Genomic DNA, 19,250 nt, shown 5'->3' on the forward strand with positions numbered 1-19,250 from the left:
TAACATTTTCAGGTTTTAATAGAAATATGTGCTCTTGGTTGAAAAATGATTTCAAATATTGACACAAGTCCTGGGAAATTCCTCTGATAAATAGCTTAAAATAAAAACCGAAAGCCAATTTACATACTAGTGTGAAACATTAGCTATAGTCCCTTTTAAATAGATTGAACTTAGGGTGTGTGAAAATCGTCACTTTCTAGAATTGCTACTCTATAACAGTTTTCCAGAGACGTAGCTCTGCAATTCAGTATTAGTTTAGGCCACAGTGTTGTGCTAAGTACACAATTTCAACTTTAATGGGACTCTTTGGCAAACATGTTCAACAATCTTCATAATGCAAATGGAAGCTGAAGGAGAAATTTAAACCACAGTGAGGCTTACTTAGATTTGGTTCAGTTACATTTCATTGATTTTTATAGAAAATGCTCGTGACATGTTTCAGAGTTTTGATTTAGCAAAGCACAAAAGATCAGAGGCCACCCCATGACAGGAAGCCATCTGCAATGGGCCACATTGGACAATGCATACGGAATCCCAGAGAAACCGCAAGAAATACTGAACATAGGTAGACCACGCAAGGACTCAGCCAACATTCCATGCAAAGACATTTATTGGTTTTAGGGTCTTGCTTTCCTGAGTCATTGTTTTTCCCATTAGAACAGGGCCTCTAGATTATTTGACTCATATCTTCACCCTTTTCCAAAAGCCAACATTTCTTTCCTACTTCCTGTTTCCTCCCCCTCCTTTTGAGGACCACAGAATTGGACAACTTTTTTAGAAAGAGTATTCACCAATGGCTCCGTGTGAAGCGTGAGGACAGTCTGAAAGTTTGCGGGAGCCCGAGATGTGTAGATCAGAATCCTACCATGGTCAAAACGGAGACAATGTGCAGGAAACAAAGTCAGTTTGGTGGGACGGGCAAGTAGGAGTAAACCAAGCACATCCAGCTACAGTGGTTCTATTTTTGCTCATTTACTGACATCACCAGCGATCGCCCAAGATCTAGAGATACAAAGTGATTATATGTCTACAAACCAGACAGCCACTTAACTTACCTCCAGTAGGAGAAATGAGGAAGCACTCTCCTTTACTGTTGTTATTGTTAGTAGTAGTAGTATTTTTTTTTTTTAACTCTGTAGGAGAAACAGGCTTAGTATGCAGTGGGAAGCAGTGCATTTATTCTCTTAACACATAACTGCCTTACTGACCCAAGAGGATGACCTTGGAACCTGACTCTTCCCAGTGAATTCTGCCTTGAAATCAAACCTTCCTTCCCTTCATATCTACACTCTATTCAAGTACTCTGCCTTGATTTTGTCTCTTTGGGCAGCACACTTTGCTCCTGTGTTTTCTCTGGAACCAAGGTACCATTGCTTATTGCCTTCCTGGATGTCAACAATGTTTGATTGACTTTTCCAGCTTGTCGGCCACATCCTGTAGGTCAGATGGGCCCTGGGGTTGAGTAATCCTCAATAGTATGTAAACTAGAGGCTGTAAAAATCAGAAAGATAAGGTGGAACTTGACATAAAGCTAAGGAGTGGAGCTGTATATTACACTAATGTCTCTGGAGAGAAAAAGTATTGATAATGATCACACCGGCTGAGTGCCAAGCCAGAGTTCCCCAGAGCACTCACGAGGGCAAACTGCCTTCTCACCAACTTGCTTTCATCGTGTAATGGATCATTCTGGGTGTTTCCCCAGCCAACCTGGAAGGCCTGTGGCTCTGCTGAGCCAACAGCAAGCTAAAAAGTGTGGCTTGAATGTGGGCCATGCGAATTGCCTCGTGGTCCACGGGAGGCATCATGGAGAATCAGAAAGCACCAGAAATACGGCGGCCTTGGCTTCAGTCCTCCAGCTGACTTTGGAAGAGCCACACAACCTCTCTGGGCCTGTTTCCTCCACTGCAGAGAGTCCTAAGATAGACTAGGTGGCATCCCGGATTCAATGGCTGAATCCTCATTGCAGCTGGGAAGCAAGTAGTGTCCCTCTAGAAACGAATTCCATTAATATTTTGCACGGGGTTAGAAATGTTCAGATAAAACATTGAATTAATGTATGGGGCGCCTGGGTGGCTCAGTTGGTTAAGTGTCTGAGTCTTGGCTTCAGCTCAGGTCATGACCTCACGGTTCACGAGTTCAAGCCCTGCGTTGGGCTCTGTACTGACTGTGCAATGCTTGCTTGGGATTCTCTCTCCCTTTCTCTCTTCCCCTCCTGCGCTTCTCTCTCTCTCTCCTCAAATAAATTAAAAAACTAAAACTAAATTTAAAACTCACCGAAATACAATTCTTAGGGAAGGGGCCAGCCCCCCATGCCATGTTAGGCTATAAGTTTAGTCTACATCTTGCTTCTTGAAATCAGATCTATAGAGAGGACCCCTCCAGGGCCAGTGTGGAAGAACATCATGTCCTCTACAAGGACATGTTCAGCCCTCCCCCACTCTTACACCTGTCCTTCTTCCCTCTTGCCCAGCCATCACTCAGCCCTGACTTCTCTGTGGAGTCTTCCCTGGAAACTTCTGGGCCCATCTACAACTTCTGCAAGGCAGTGTAGCGTGTAGCTGTGTCTGGTCTCTACTCATTTGTTGGTGACTTCTGCATGTTTTTCTTGTCTTATGAGTTCCTCTAGGGAAGGAGACACGTCTAAAACCTGTCCCTTGCCTACTACATCTGAGTGAGTGGAGAGATGGCCAGTAATTTTGGTTGATTGACTTCCAGTAGGAGATTGGGGACAGAAAACCAGATATAGTTACAAGTGAATTCTATTTGAATCATTGTAATTGTTCAATCTGAGCTTTTATCCAAGTATGTTCTAATTAAACCCAGTTGTTTAACACCAATTTCCTCATACTATCGAAGTGATACACAAAGTTCAGGTGACAGTTTCTGGTTTTTCCAAACACCTTCCCTCATGGCTTAGGTCAGTCCTCACAGTGACCCCCATCGGAGTTTACAGCCCAGGAAACTGAGGCTCCAGCGGGTGGAATTATCTGCCAGCATCAGTCACACTGACACGGGGGCCTCTGCCTTTCTGTTCCAGGTGTTTCTCATAGTCCTTAGATTTCCCTCTCAAAAAATAAGGTTGAATTTTGGTAGACAGAGTGAACTTGAGCTAAAAATTGGGATCTAAACCATTTTTTCCCTGAGCAATGGATTTTAGAGACTGAGTCTTCTGGGGTATGTGTGTACGTGCGTCTCTGTGTGTGTGTGTGTGTGTGTGTGTGTGTGTGTGCGGAACCAGGGCAATGACCTTGCTGCTCACATGGAACTTCCTGAGGCATAAGTAATTCTTGATCTTGCAAACAGCCAGTAAACCGTGTGCAGGTCTAATCCACAGCCCGTGGCCTGTGGTGCAGGGGACCCCCAAGGCGAACGGCAGTCAGCCCAGGAAAACCGCTGGCTGGGCGGGAGGAGACGTACGTGTGAGCTCACACTTTTTCTTTCTCTGGCTCTGTGGCCTCCGGGGGACATCTGTCCAATCATCTCCCTGCTGTCTGTCTGAAGAGGGATTTCTTGGCCTATGCGGAAGGGTGACCCCAGCCAGCCGCTCGCTGAGTCTCGAGACAGCCTTCCTCCCACCTGGGACCTGGAGACAGGCATCAAGCTCAGAGGGGGGAGGCAGCCTGGTGGTGGCAGGCAGGACCCTCATGCGGGGTCAGCAGGGCACGGCCAGGCTCCCCCGTCTGGCCAACGCTGCCTTGTCTGCCTACGATGCCCCAGCCACTGCAAAGGGAGTTCTTCCAACGAAGAGTGAAAGCAATAGTCATGTTTTCAGTGACTCTCCACTGCTTTCAAACCACAAAGTCTTACCAGTTTAAGTGAAAAATGGCATTTCTTTCACTAAAGAGTATTTCTTCCATAGCTTCCAGTTTCTAACACACCCAAAGGAAATAACATGCAAAGGAAATAAAATTCAGGGTGTGCGGAGGGATAGATGTTGGGCCAAGTGTCTCCACCCCCCACCGCCCCCTGGCCCCGGTCGCTATTGGCAGTGACTGAGGCCACCCTCGGGTGGGAACCAGCCTCCTGACCGCACTCGGCTGCGGTATATACCCTGAAACGCTGTGGACCCGTTCTTCAGTCAGTTAGCAAACAGCACGGAAGTGACAGGCTCTAGATATAGGTTACATACTGCATAGACACACATTACATATACTGTGTGTAGTATATACACATTATACTCTATGTATATCCAAATATATATATACAAGGTCTTAAAAGAAAGTTACCGTCCATGTTACATCAGAAGAGGAAAACATCTGGAAAGAAAGTGCGGGCGCTTTCCCTGGCAAGCCGCTTCTGTCCCGCATCTGTGGTATCCACAGGGTAATCCCATTACACAGGAGCCCAAAGGCTCAAGGCTGTGCGCTAAATGTCAGGTTTCCAGGACGGAGAATTCCCTGGAGACGATCCGACGGAAGAACAGCTTCGGATCTTTGCCATCACGTTTTGTGACTATTACTACTCAGAGGGAACATGAGCGGGCAGCCACGCATGCTCAACACAGTACCATCTTGGCCGGACAGAGGGTGCCACATGTGAAATACGGGCATAGGAGGAAGTGGCTTAAACAAAACTAAAAGCAGCAAAAAGGGGGCGGATTTGGTGAACGGCCAGTCGTGCCGGAAGCTGACCCCCGTCCTCTGAGGCCAGGTCTTTCAGACCCCTGACAACCCTGGACAAGTGAACAGGTCTCCGGGTTAGCCAAAACTGCCCACAGAATCTTAACCTAATCGGCAAAGATTTCTTGTCCTTCACACTGGCCAACACTCGAGTTTGGTCAAATCAACCCTTAATGCTTCCTGTTAGCTTCTAACTGCTTCTCCTTTTGCAAAGACCATGGGTCCCTAAGACTCATTTTTTTTTTTTTAACCTCACCGTAGAATGCCATCGTGGCATTTCAAATATTAAATTTTAAAAACAGATCAAATATTTTAAGTGGAAGGACAGCCCCCAATGATTGGATTCTTGAGGCAGGGCATCAGGTATGCATGATTTTATTTAAAATGTGTCCAATAAGATTTTTCCACCTGGAATGAACATTTTAACCTCTTCCCACGTATTGTTATAAACAGTATTTCCTCATTTCATGGAACTTCTTAGAAAGTTCTAAGGAACTTAACAGAAGAGAAAAATGAACTGTGGGAGATTAAATAACAGGAAGTTGATATCACAGCGAGGGTGCTCGCGCATCACGCAGCCCGGCCCCCCCCTCCCCTCCCCGGGACACACAAGTGACTTGAAGGTGAGGAAACAGACCCGGTCATGCAAGTCCTCGTATGGTCACTTGGTACCCTTGGCGGTTCTCGGATTCCCTGTCACTAGCACAGATAATAAAATGAGTCAGATGACTTCAGTGAATGGGAAATTGTCTTTTGCTTTTGGTGGTGGGTTGACGAGCTGAGAGAAGATAGGAGCACGATGCAGCGTCGGAGGAACGTTCCAGAATACTGAAGAGGCTGTCCCAACATCGGAGCCCCGGGGAGCGTGCACCCGGCATCTGAACCATTGTGCGCCCACGGTGGCCACAGCACCCCTGCCTCTCGTCTCGGGGTGCTGGTTATCTGTGGACAGGTGCCCACCACCGCGGAGGCAGAGAAAGCACATTCTCCCCGGGGGGCGTCTGTCATTTTCCATCTCTAGAACTTGGCGATATTAAGTTCGTGTTTTCAGGAGCCGAAGGTCATAGCACAAATGAGGTCTACATGTCGTCACACGGGGCCACAGAAAGACACGTCTCCAAGTTATGCTGACCTGCCGGGGAGAGAAACAGACACAGAGCACAGCGATGCGGGGCGTTCCTAGGAAACAAGAACGGTACCACGTACATGGAAGTGGGCGAGCAGCAGGCACTGGCTCTCCTGCCTGCTCTTCGGGGCCACTGTCTGGGAAGAAGCTAAGGGCAGTGCGAGGGGCAGGCACAGGGGCAGGCGGGCTGGGGGATGGCACCATCTCAACATGTGTTCTAAAGTGACTTCGAGATGGCCACTCATTTACAATCGAAACCTAATCCCGAACAGCGTTCGCTCCCTCGTTCTCCCTGTAAACACATCTGTTCATAAATAACTTAAACGTCTCCTTGGCATTCAGGATTCAGTTCCGGCTGCAGAGTAGAAAAGGATGGGGGATGCTCGGCGTTGAGGAGGAGATGTCGGGAATTCGTGTGTGTGTGTGGACAGGTGGCTGAAGAGTCTACCGCACGTCGCCGGGGACATCAGCCGTCGGACACGGGTGGGGTGACCCAGCCGTACTTTTCATGCGTCTTCACCAAACTTTTAAAGGTAGCTTCGGCTTCCTTGCGGCTGAAGGACTTTTTTGATTTGCCGGCCTTTCTACAGATCCGTCCCTGCAGGAGAGGGAAAGGGAAACCAGGTTAGAACCCCTGCTCTGATCCCACAGGGGTTAACTTCTGCTGCCTTCATCTGTGGGACCCCCAGACGGGTGCCAAGCAAGCGGGGTGCCGGGCTTGCAGGGAAGGGGGGGTGCCGCCCAGCTCCCCCTGATGCCTCATTTCCAGGCCCAGAAAGCACCTGCTGGCTCCTCTCTGCCCGGCTCCCCGTGGCCCGGGAGGCCCCGGCCTGCACCAGATGAGCATCTGCAGAAGCCTTGGCTTGTCCCTCGGGCGAAAGGCAGCTCCCATGGCCTCTGCCTCCCACCGAGGACATGTTCCCTGTGACTTCTAGCCTCTCCTGTAACAGACTCATATTTGGATGTGTACGTATTCACACACACATTTTAAAACTCTGACTTTAAGGGGCACCTGGGTGGCTCAGTCAATTAAGCATCTGACTTTGGCTCAGGTCATGATATTGCGGATTGTGAATTCAAGCCCTGTGTCGGGCTCTGTGCTGACAGCTCAGAGACTGGAACCTGCTTCGGATTCTGTGTCTCTCTCTCTCTCTCTCTCTCTCTCTCTCTCTCTCCTGCCTCTCCCCCACTTGCACTCTGTCTCTCTCTCTCAAAAATAAATAAACATTAGAAAAAATTTAAAAAATAAAATAAAATAAATTAAAAAAAAAACTCTGACTCTTAAAAGTCAAGCCCAGGAACGAGTGAATTTCTTGTAATTCATGTCTCTTGGGAGCCATTTCAGGACAGGACGGCGGAGCCATTTTCCAGGAAGAGGAAGGCTGTCCTTGAGCCCCGAGAGGAGGAACGATGAGAGGTAGGTGCCCCTTTACACAATCCCAGGGAGAGGCCCGACCGCTCACGGGGACCAGGTGTGTTCTGGCCGGAAAGGTGGGGCGTTGGCATTTGCAGTGGACAAGAAGGTCTAATCTACCTTAGAATGGGCACAGAAGGCTCTGGATCATGAGGCAGAAGGAACCCAAAGGCACTGCTGATGTGACCACCTCTCAGGTGGTCCCCTCCTTTCCAGAGAGCCCTGGGAGTGAGGTGTGCCTGGCATCACGGGGAATACTGAAGGGAAAGAGGAGCCTGGGCAACGGAGCGTCGGTCAGCAAGGCCTGTCGGGGCTCTTGTCCAGCTATGCTGTCCCCCTTTACGCCTCATGGCCAGCAGGAAACCCCCTGAGCCTCTCCTGGAAGATCTACGTGTCTTCCTAAGCGTTGCGTGCACACATTTTGCAGGTGGGGTGGAAGAGATACCTCGGAAAGACCTGGTTGAGTTTTACCCACCAACGAGAGCATGCACACTATTTCCAGCAATCTCCTGATGTTTATAAACCTTTACTAACAAGCCCCTCTGAGTGGACCCTCGGACGAGGCATCCAGGGCGGCAGCCACCCTGGCCCGTGTGGCCACAGTCAGGTCAGGTCCACCCAATCTTAACTGTCTTAAACCACTAATCATTCTGGTGGGAAGACGGCTGCACCGGCCTCGTAATTCACAGGGAAAATGGCACCCAATCACCAGCCGCTGGGAATGGAAGACTGTTCTGTGCACTTAAATTCAGAGCATACGGTTCAACATCTGTCTTTCCAACGGTGGAGATGGAAACCAAAGCCCAGGGAAGGAGCCAGAAATCCGGGTACAGCTGGGCTCTGCCCCCTCTGGACACCTCTCTGGCAGAACTTGTCTGTATGCCCACCAAGGGCAAGGCCACCTCATCCAATCTGCTGCTTGGTTCCCATCACACAAGCTGCTGAAAGGGCAGAGGAAGACAGGAGGAGAAGAAGGCAGGAAATTGCCACTGACTGACTTCCTGAAAGTTCCCCATGCCTCTCCGGGATGTGGCTCCTGGTTTTAATTTGGAACTTCCCACTTTTCTTATGTGGCATAGTTATAGCTGATAAAAAGGGACTGTGAAAAGCTAATACATTTATAATCATCATCATGATGGGTTGAGATCAAAGTCCAAGGTTGTTTCATTAAACACAAGCAAATGCACCTTTGCAGGAATGTCAGCATCAATTTCTACATGGAGTGGGAGCAAACATCAGGCTGTATTCTTTTGCACAACATGCAGATTCTAGCCATCTCCTATCATTCTTGTCTATAACACCAGAAGCCCATGGCCAGGTTTGAGAATTCTGAACCCAAAGCAGCCAAATACAAGCTCTCGAATATCTTGGAATATTCTGTCACTCTTGGCACGAACATAGACTTTGTCTATTCCCTGTGAAAAGTCCCAACTGTTACAAAAAACAACAGACAAAACCCCAAATGAACAGACCGCTCTTTGTTTCCTTTTCTTCCCAGGAAATATTATGAACATAGAGCCCCAGCACTCAGTCAATTCAGCAACCAGGAAACAGAGTCTGTTGTCGGCCAGCCGGAGGTTTCTGGACCTTCGCTGCCCTCAACAGAGACCTCTCCCCTGGTCCGCTGTTTCTCACATCTTAGTTTACAGTTAACAGATCTCTTCTCATAGATGGCCTGTCCCCTTCTGATTGGCTGTTTACATACCACCCAGCGAGATACCAAGCTTGAGAAACACCACTTACGTTGCCTGGCCCTGCCAGGGTGGCTGAGCTGTTTTGCTGAGATGCCTCTGCGATGCCCCCTGGATCAAGAAGGGGGGACATTGGGGCACCTGGGTGGCGCAGTCGGTTAAGCGTCCGACTTCAGCCAGGTCACGATCTCGCGGTCCGTGAGTTCGAGCCCCGAGTCAGGCTCTGGGCTGATGGCTCAGAGCCTGGAGCCTGTTTCCGATTCTGTGTCTCCCTCTCTCTCTGCCCCTCCCCCGTTCATGCTCTGTCTCTCTCTGTCCCCAAAATAAATAAACGTTGAAAAAAAAATTAAAAAAAAAAAAAGAATAAAACACTAAAAAAAAAAAAAAAGAAGGGGGGACATTCCACATGCCTGGGCCCCCGACATTCTGATGTGGACCCGCCTTCCATTTTCCACTCCCCCCACCCCAGGTACCATCTCCTAGAGGGTGGACTGTGGGAAAACCTTCAGCTCAACCGCTCTGACCCTCTGTATTTTCCTCGATAAAGTGGGAACAATATTCGCCACACAGCATCATTATGAATGTCAGAGAAGATACTGCATTCGGAAGCACTTCAGAAAAATGTAAATTGTGTCTTACCATTACTTAAGAGCTGTTTTTCTTATTGTTACAACATTCACATTTCTCCCTTGTCTGTTTCCATTTGCCTGATGACCAAAGAGTCCCTTCTGGAGAGTTTCCCTGAATAATTGTTGTTTCTCCTAAAATACCTCGACGTGTGTTTAGCGCGAAAACACCTGGACGGGAGTTTACGCAACCCAGTGTGATAGCTTTGCGCCATCATTAAGAGCTTAGATACGTAACCTCCCTCTCTCTCCTCAGCCACAGACGGTAAATGCAGTTATGAGCAACCGTAGGATTTCCCCCCAACTGCCTTAAAAATCTCACCATAACACGGATATCGAGCAGTGCTGAGTATACAGTTCTCTGGGACTGGGTGTGTCAAACAAAACTATGAATTGATAGTTTGGTTTGACTTTTTTTTTTTTTTTTTTTTGGCCGCGTAGCTTTTGGGCTATCACAATCACAATAATTCAACGTGAAAAATTCTATACGGCTACACATTTCTATGTAGCTAATAAGCAACTCCAAACTCGGGTCCTCAGTTCAATCCCCTGATCCTACATGGTTTCCATTACCCCAATGAGCACATTGAATTTCACTGTGGCTTTCTCGCTTCTTTTTTCTAATTTTGTTAATTTGATTTGGTTTTTAAATTTTTTTTTTTTGCTTGTTTTTGAGAGAGAGAGAGAGAGACAGAGGGAAAGGGGCAGACAGAGAGAGAGGGAGAGACAGAATCCAAAGAAGGCTCCAGGCTCTGAGCTGTCGGCACAGAGCCCGAACCGTGAGATCATGACCTGAGCTGAAGTGGATGCCCAAACCAACTGAGCCACCCAGGCGTCCCTGTCACTTCTGCGTTTATTCCTTCATTATGTTGGGTGCAGGGCCTAAAAAGACAAGGTGGTACGGCCCCTGCCTGTAGGGGCTTAGAGCCCATTATGGGCAGATAACGGGGGTGTGCTGTAGCTGCTGAGACAGAAGGCACATGTCAGGGCTCCCAGCCTCAGTACCATCAGCATCAGGGGCCAGATCATTCTGCTGGGGGTGGCCCTGTGCACTGTAGGATGTTTAGTTTAGCTGCGTTGCAGCTGGATGCAGCAGTGGCCCCCAAGCAGATGACAAGCGAATCGTCTCCAGTCACTGCCAAATGTCCCCTCAGAGGTAGAATCACACCCTTTGAGCACAGCTGGAGTACAGAATAAAGATGGCCCGGACCAAGGAGTCTGTTCGTTTTCTATCTGTTTAGCCAAGGATTGCTACAAGCCCTCCCCAGGTCAGCAACTGCTGGTCACTGGGATCGCACAGCTTTCTGAGGTAGAAACGATTCTGGTCTTCGTAGGGGACCAGGTGGGGGCGGGGGACGAGGCGGAGGGGAGAGGGGGGTAGTGCCGCTTGTCTGTGCCTCGAGAAAGACTTCTGTGTCTGACGACACTCGAGCTGACATATGGGTGGCAGGTGTCTTCCAGGCCATGGTGGCGAGGATAAGGGGTCCCACGGCAGAAGCTGAAACAGCCTGCTGTATTCAGAGAACCATGGAAAGACACTTGGTGAGTCTGGGGCATGGAGTGAGTGAGTCTGTGTGTGTGTGTGTGTGTGTGTGTGTGTGCACTGGCGTGAGGGTACACAATTCAACAGACCTGGCTTCAAATCCCTGCTCCAACACTTCCTGGCTGTGTAACCCTGGGCGACTTACTTAACCTCTCTGAATCTCAGTTTCCTCACCTGTAAAATAAGCATACGAATAGTGTTACAGGACATTGGATTTTTATAGGGGTTTCCTACGTTGAAACACGTGAAATGCTTGGCACGGTGCCAGGCACAGGGGGCCACAACAAGCGGGGCTTTTGATTTTTGGAACTATCGCAGAGGATCTTACCCCTTGACAATTAGTTTCCTTCTGGCCTCTTGGAAAAACAAGACACACACAGGGGCGCCTGGGTGACTCAGTCGGTTAAGCGCCGGCCCCTTGATTGGGACTCAGGTCATGATCTCACAGTTTGTGAGTTCGAGCCCTGCAATCGGGCTCTGTGCTGACAGTGTGGAGCCTGCTTGGCATTCTCATTCTCTCTCTCTCTCTGCCCCTCCCCTGCTCATGTGCATGCTCTCTAAGTAAACTTAAAAAAAAAATTAAAAAACAAAAGAACACACACATTTCTGTCTTCCATATGGACATCACGACTTGGTTTCTTCTGTCACGGAATGTCTGCAGGCAAATCTAGTATTTCGCATTTATGTGGCTGATTTCCCAGCTTTCTCAACATTGTCTGTTTAACACCGTTCGTTGTCTCATGACAGTGCATGAGATAAATACACTCATTCTGCATTTCTCCCTTGATTAGGTTTTTCTTCTTACCGCTTTATTTTTCTTCACAAACCTACTTTCGTGGTATTCCTGTGTTTCATTTGCCCGTGAATTACAGGCTTCCGCTCTTTTAAAAATAGAGTTTCCAGACTCATGTGAAGTTTTGAGGTTCTTTCACTCATTTCCTGGGCTGAATTACAGAGTGGCCACTTGTTTTCAAAGTCTTTGAACGTGTAATTGTTAGTCTGAGAGCGCTCACAACCCCTAACCCCTCCGGCGTGGGTTTCCAACCCATGGGTGGGGGGAAGACACGCTCCCCAGATCTTTGGAAGGAGGTCCACCCTGGAAGGCAGCCACGAGTCCGCCGCTCTTTGAGGTCTAACGTGCAAAGCGGTTCAACTCACAGAGTTCCAGAGCGCAGATAGGACCCTACAACAGACGAGGCAGCTTCAAAGACACGTTTTCAAATCGAAACAGTTACGCCAAGCCGCTGACCAGCGAGGGGGGGGTCTTGAGCTGGATCCGGTCCAGCGAGGCGGCAAACAGCAGCTGGGCGCGGGGACACGCTGATGTGGTTCTGCAGCACTTTCCACGGGTCTGAGAGTGTGTGTGCGTGTGCGCGTGCCCGAGTGCACATGTGTGCACGGGCGCACGTGTGTATGTGTGCACGAGCACGCGCACAGGTTCTCCCATATGTGGCGTCTCCTGAGCGTGTGTGCATTTGTGTGTGCGGCTGTGTGTGGCGGTCAAGCTGCACGGAGGGATGTGTGGGTCCCTGCAGTGAAATGACCACCAAGGGGACCGACAGCAGCCCTGAGGGAAGCCTCCCGGCTGAGCTGGGGAAGCCCCAGGCCGCCTGAGCCAGTCCGGAGGGTGGTCAGTTTATAGTGGGAGACCCCCGCCTGTCGGGGAGTCTGCCCAGCGCCAGCCAAGGCAGGGAGGGGAGTCCGGTGTGGGGTGGAGGCAGTGTGGGTGGGGGAGAGCGGTTAAGTCCAGCAAAGGACAGGACAGCAGGGCTTGGGGAAGGATGGCTATGGTGGCGGAGGAGGCCCAGGGCATTTCAGGCTTCCGACCCGGGAGGAAACAGGTTTCCGGGATCAGCCACTGAGTCCTCTGAGTCGGCGGGTTCGGAACACGCACCAGAAACGCAGCCACGCAGGGCTGAAGGGGGCCGTCGGATGTAGTGCGTGGGGCTCTCACATCGCGGGCTCCAAATCACAGACATGGGGAGAGTCCACAGTGGGGAGAGAGGAGGGAGGGGACACAGTCACTGGCTCTTGAGTGAACTGCCCTCCCTGCGCCTCAGCCTCCACACCCGAGTCCTACGCACAGGGACACCTGCCACGGGGGTGAGCGAGCCTTTGGGGAAGGATAAAGGGGAACTGGTCCTTGTGCAGTGGCAAGATGTCTGACGGCGACTGGGGCACGGTGATAGCAGAGCCGGTGGCACCGTCTTGGGAAGGGAGCGGGGAGGGGGTGGGCGTCAGGCAAGGGGGCATCGGGGAGCCACGGCTGGCGCTCAGGTGGCAGGTGAGCGCCGGGAGAGCACCCGCAGTGTGTGAGATGCTTCCTTGACTTGTCATCAGATCGGAGCTTGAAAAACTCCTTTTGGCCTCATGCTTTAGCAATCTCTGCACACGAAAACCCAACGAGCCTGGTTGTTAAGGACAGCTCAGCTATAAAAAAAAGTTCCAAGAAAGCAACCTGTGTTTCCCAAAGATTTATTAAGTGCCTGCCCCCCCCCACCCCCCCACCAACAGATCTCGTGCAGGTTGCTGGAGATCCCAGGCGGGGCCAGGTGAGCGAGAGGCGCGGGGCTTAACCCAGGAGCCTGGAGGGCACAGCCAGGACCACTGACTAGCTTTCCTGCGGAATTGACTCTCACCGGGGCCAAGTTTGAGAACATCGCCCAGGATACAAGCCACTTCACTCAAGAAGGACTGTTTACTACGTGGAACATTCTAGAATTTTCCACTGAGAAAGCTCAGGTAACGTATGCTCTATTACAGTTTCTAAACTATTTTCCCAATGGCTAGGTAACAAATGTCCTCAGATATCTTCTCTTAAATTTGTGAACACCTCAGGATATCAAAGCCAGGCGGCTTTTATATAAACTTGGGTAACATTCAGTAGCAATGAAACTGAAGCTACCTTATTTAACGTTATCATAAAATATCCTCAAGCCACTGGCAGCACCGAAGGCACAGCTTGCAAAACACAAGCATCTCTACATCCTCTACACTTTAAAGAAAGTTCTAGCAATTATTGAATCTTTTTTCTTTTTTGAGACAGATGGTATTTTCCTGGAAGAAGCAAGCAGAGAAAAATAATTTTTTTTTCCTAAAAATTTAAATTATTTCAGATAATCATTTCAAAAAAAATTTTTTCTTTTGGCAGTTCCACGAATGCTGATACTTCTGCTTAAGCAGCCGGGTCCCCGTGGGTTTCATTAGCGGCACTGGAACACAGGAAGTGACAGCTCGACATACTTATTGAAGGCGGTCACGGCGACCGTGTGCCCGGCATCCTTCTCGGGATGGGGTCTGAATGCACGCATCAAACCCTCCCCGAAAGCCCACCAGGTAGGCTTCGCTATAATCAACTCTGATTTACAGATGAATAAGCAGACACGGCGAGGTCACGTAATGCGGTCAGAGTCACAGAAGATTCCAGGGCCGTGCTGGAGGCCATGCTCTGAAGCCCAAGGCCAGGCCGGCCCGCAGGCACACGGAGGAGGGTTGCAGATACAGGAGAAAGGAAACACGACACTGACCATCTACTCCACGAAACGCCGCCCAGCCTGGCCTTCTCCCGTGGGACTCAGGACGCGCCGAGGTCACTGAACACCCGCCACCGCCCTGCACCCTCTCTGTCGCGTGGGGCTCCACATCTGCCATGTCGCATCTATCAGACTTTTAAGCCCTGAGCTGGCCAGTGACCTGGACCCGTCTGGTCTTCCGGCCACAGCGCTGTGGACCCTGGCGCCCTCCTCGACTCCGGTCTGTGTGCGACCCGAGCAGGCAGGTCTTCCTTCGTGAGACACCTGCGTACTCACAGTTCCTGTTCCTCAGGACGACTGGCCACCATAGCGTCCGCTGCTCCTGGACACAGAATGCAAACGGAGCCCGTGGACAGGCCAAGCCGAGGACCCCGTGTTCCGTTTGCAGCCGCTCCGTCGGCGTCTTCTACTTACCAGCTAAACCCAGCTGCCTACGTGTGGGGCTCTGGGCCAGCCCCACAGCACATCTCTGTCTCTGGTATCAGGGTCAGACTCCCTGGATCTCCACACACTGGCCTATCTCGGTTCACGGAAACCTTCCTCCCTGGGACCCGGCTCCACTGGGACGAACAGGTGCGTGTTAACTCCATTAGCCTCGGCCAGCTTCTTGCGCCGCATCCGTTCTGTGTTGGGTGACTGGCTGGCAGGAAAGGTGGCATTTTCCTGCGCAACTTGACCTCTCGCGCCGGAATCCCGGCGCCCACCATCCCTACACACCGGGCCTTCCTTAGGGCACCGTATTTGCCCTTCTTCTTGGAGACACATTTAAAGAGGATGAGGGTCGAGGTTCTCGCCCACAGTGCCCACCGGTGCTTTCGTCTATCTGCTTGTTCCCGGTGGCTCGATCCTCGCTGCAGCCCTCTGTTCCGGGGCTGGGACTCCACTCACTCCGACTTGGGGCCACCCACCCTGTGCACGCGCCCCGATGCCCGAAGCTGCTTCTGTCTGTCCCACGGCCCTGATTTAAGGACCGCGTGCTGGGCACTCGGAGCTTCTCTGCTGCTGTACGTGGGGGTGGGGGGCGCTTGGTGGGAGAGGCCGGGTCATCCTCTTCTCCAGGGAGGCGGGGCCCGTGGGCATTCGGGAACCAGCCGACGGCTGCCAGCGTGGCGAGGTGCCCCATCTGCCCGCCTTGTGCCCTTTGCCCCGCAGAAGGCAGGTCTGCTGGCAGGGGTCACTCACCCACCTCTGGCCAGGGGTCTGCCTGATGTTATGACCCTCCGTAACCAGCTCCACCCCCCACCCGCCCCCATCGATCAGGGTCGCGTGAAGAATTCTGTCTTAGCACGGACGATAACAACGGCGATGCCACCGACGGGGACTCCAAAGACACGGAGGAGCCCGAGAACGCCACTGGAAAAACGTGACAGGGACTGTCACTGGGGATTAACCTGTCAAAACAGGGGGCGGCTGTGCTCCGCTCTCTGCACCTGCTGGCAGGGGCTCCGTGAGTCTCACAAAACCATCCAAACTGGGCTCTTCTGGACAAATGACGTCAAGAAGTAACCCAAGGCTGTCACAGGCAACCAAGGTAACTTACGCTTTGACTCGGGAGACGGTCTCCGGCTTCAGGAGGCACGCGTGTGTCTGCGGTTTATGGTGGCACGTCACAGCCTCACCACACCCCCAAGGCAGCGTAACTTGTAAGGGCAGAGACCGCTCCTGCCCCATAACACAGGCGCCTCGGGACCTTCCCAGCTCGGAAGGAAATTCTGCCACGTGGACTAAATAAAGCCAACGAGACTTTGAAATCATTGGGAATCTTGAGATATAGTTTCTGGAAAACTTAAAGTGTGCAAATGCCATGACTTGGGCTCCAATTCTCTAAACTGTCCGTGAGGACGGGCGGGGGCGGCGGGCATTTCCGAGTCCCCGGAGCTGGGGTCACTGGACTCCGGGGGAAGGGACTTGCTACCTGTCCCTAGCGGGGGGCCACTCCTGCCCTGCGAACGGCACGTCCTCACCGGGGGCGACCAGCAGGCAGTGAAGACAGCTGTGGTTTGCCTTTACAATCCAAAGTACGTTTTCCTGCCGGGGAAAGAGCTGGCACATAGGTATTGCTGATGTGGGAGCGGGTTTGGCCTCCGTGACTCAGGCTGCCCGCCCCCCAGAGTCCCTGTCTCATGGGACCACCATGACGACCCAGCGCATCGAGGCCCCGCATGCAGGGGGCCCTACGACAGCAATGCCCGCTGGGCATCTCGGAGACCCAGAAGGATCCCCGATGTCGTCTTAAAATGGGCTGCTTTCCCCTGTGGGAATGTCGGCCCTCCAAGGGCTGAAGACCTTCTTTTAAAAATACTCAGTTATCTTTGGGAGAGCGCAGGCAGGGCAGAGGCAGGGAGAAGGGGACAGAGGATCCGAAGCGGGCTCTGCGCCGACAGGCTGACAGCAGTGCGTCCGACGCGGGGCTCGAACTCATGAACCTCGAGATCATGACCTGAGGCGAAGTCAGATGTGCAACCCACGGAGCCACCCAGACGTCCCAAAGTGCTGGAGGACTTTTAACATCCACACACCTTAGAGTAGGCTTGAACCAGACTTGCTACATTTGCCCTGAGCACACAGTTTTGATTGTTTTGTGCGCCGGTTGTTAATGAGGCGCTAATGAGGTGCTCCCTTCCCACCGCCATTATTAGACGACCTGCTGCTGGAAAGAAGAGGAGGGTGAGGGAGACCGGCCCCCCTGAGATCTCCAGACGCTCAGCCACCACCTGAGCAGCCTGACTCCAGGCCCCTGGGGTGTTCCGACCACTGCCAATCGATGGCGGGTGATGAACTCACCCCTAACTCAAGCAGTCCTCATGCACTTACTTCAAAAACGAAGAGTATTTTCATCAACCACACTTTTTGGAGGGGCTTGGTGAAATCCAGCACCCAGACCAGAGGCAAGGCTCCAGAAAGCCTGTGCATTTCCCACGCCATGGAACACAAACCCGGCACACGTCAGCACTCTGTCCCCACGGCTGGACTCTACTGTTCCCTGTATTCCAGTCTCTCCCCCACCCCTGGCCTCCTGAGGCTCCCCGCCGGCTCCCACCCCTCATTACCTGACCCTGTCTCCCTACCCCCCACCTTCCACCAAACACTGGTCTCTCGTTCAGTTCAGCGCGCTCAGCATTCAGAGTCCACTGGCAGGGTGCGATGCAGAACTGGATAGAAGGATTCCAACCATTCCAGGCCTGCACACCATTGTCCCACCTTCCCTGACTTGCCGGTGTTATGCAGGTGATGGCCCCAGTGTAGATGAGACCCAGCACACACGTTTTCTGTTTGCAAGAAAACACAGGGCAAAGATATGGCATAAAATACCTTAGCGTTGAGAAAGCAAGGAGTAGGGATCTTTCTGGAAAATGCAGTGTTCCGTTATCATAAAATAGTCTCAAGCCTGCAATCAAGAACGGAAGTTGGTCCTAAATTCCAATTTCTAGGCTCTGACTCAACCGCGTAGAAAACCGAGGGACTGATTTTGGTTGACCTAATAAAAATTAAAAAGTGATGCTCTATAAGCAACTGGGATGGCTATTATTACTTTTAGGTCATTACTTTGGGGATGTTCTGATTTCCACTTTTATTTGTATAGTGGTGTTGCCACAGGATCTTCTCTTTCTGATAAAGTAAAAGTTACAATGAGTAAAGAATTCAATCGGTGATTTTTACATACCGTACATCACTGGGGATCTTCAAACAGTACATACTTTATTATTTTTTTAATGTTTATTTTGGGAGAGAGAGGAAGAGAAAGAGAGAGAGTGTGCACATGGCGGAGGAGGGGCAGAGAGAGGGAGATAGAGGATCTGAAGCGGGCTCTGTGCTGAGAGCAGAGAGCCCAACGCGGGACTTGAACCCATGAACCGCTAGATCACGACCTCGGCGTAAACCAAGAGTCAGACGCTTACCCGACCAAGCCGCCTGGGTGCCCCTACGTACTTTGTACTACAATATAGGTAAAGTTTGTGCCAGCCACTGTTCTGAGGGCTTTACGTGTATAAACTCACTCAGTCCTCGCTAGAGGGGGACTGCGAGGGCTTCCCTTATTTATGGTGGGGAAACCGAGGCAGAGTTCAACTGCCAAGGGCACACAGCAGGTAGGTGGTGAAACAGGAACTTGAACTCCCAAGGTTGGTCCCCAGTGTCCATGCTCCTAGCCGCTCTGCCAAAGACAGCAACAATAGGTGACAGAAATATAAATACGGGGTGCCCCCTGAAGCAGCCCACACCCCAAACGTGCCCAGATCGTGCGTAGGTTTGCACGATATTGGTGCAGCTGAGCATTTCATAATCGTATTTAAATACTAAATAGATTTTTAGGCAATATATCCATTTTTCCCTTTTGGAAAAACAAAGTCACGTTATTTATCTACACCGGACTATCAAGTCCTTTCTTAGATCCACCCCATGCCCCACCCAGTTGGGATTACGTGTGCCTCATTTCCTCTTTTCCCCAAACAAATTTTCTTCCTCTGTACCAGGGCACTGAGCGTTGGGGAAGAAAGAGACAGACCCTTCCGTGATGACGTGAACTCACCGCGTGGGGGTTGGTAGGTCTTGTCTTTAATCAAAACCCACGGGAATGCTGAGACCAGCAGCCACAGAGGACGCAACGCATCCTTGCTGCAGAACGAGCACCTTGAAGCACCAGCGGCAGGGGTTGCAACGGAGGCGGAATCGCCAGGCTCACCCGGGCAGCACCCGCGG

At 51.2% G+C, this 19,250-nt stretch overlaps 1 protein-coding gene across 1 annotated transcript in view; it reads right to left on the reverse strand.

Moving 5' to 3' along the window:
* Positions 1-5,020: 5,020 nt before the first annotated feature.
* Positions 5,021-19,250, reverse strand: part of UBE2QL1 (ubiquitin conjugating enzyme E2 Q family like 1) — a 37,531-nt gene continuing 23,301 nt past the window's right edge. The window contains exon 2 of the mRNA XM_047865007.1: positions 5,021-6,343. Coding sequence (XP_047720963.1) covers positions 6,212-6,343 — 132 coding nt within the window. The 3' untranslated portion in view covers positions 5,021-6,211. The remainder of the gene's footprint in view (positions 6,344-19,250) is intronic.

The sequence above is a fragment of the Prionailurus viverrinus genome, chromosome A1, assembly GCF_022837055.1.
Source record: "Prionailurus viverrinus isolate Anna chromosome A1, UM_Priviv_1.0, whole genome shotgun sequence".
NCBI classification, from domain to species: Eukaryota; Metazoa; Chordata; class Mammalia; order Carnivora; family Felidae; genus Prionailurus; species Prionailurus viverrinus.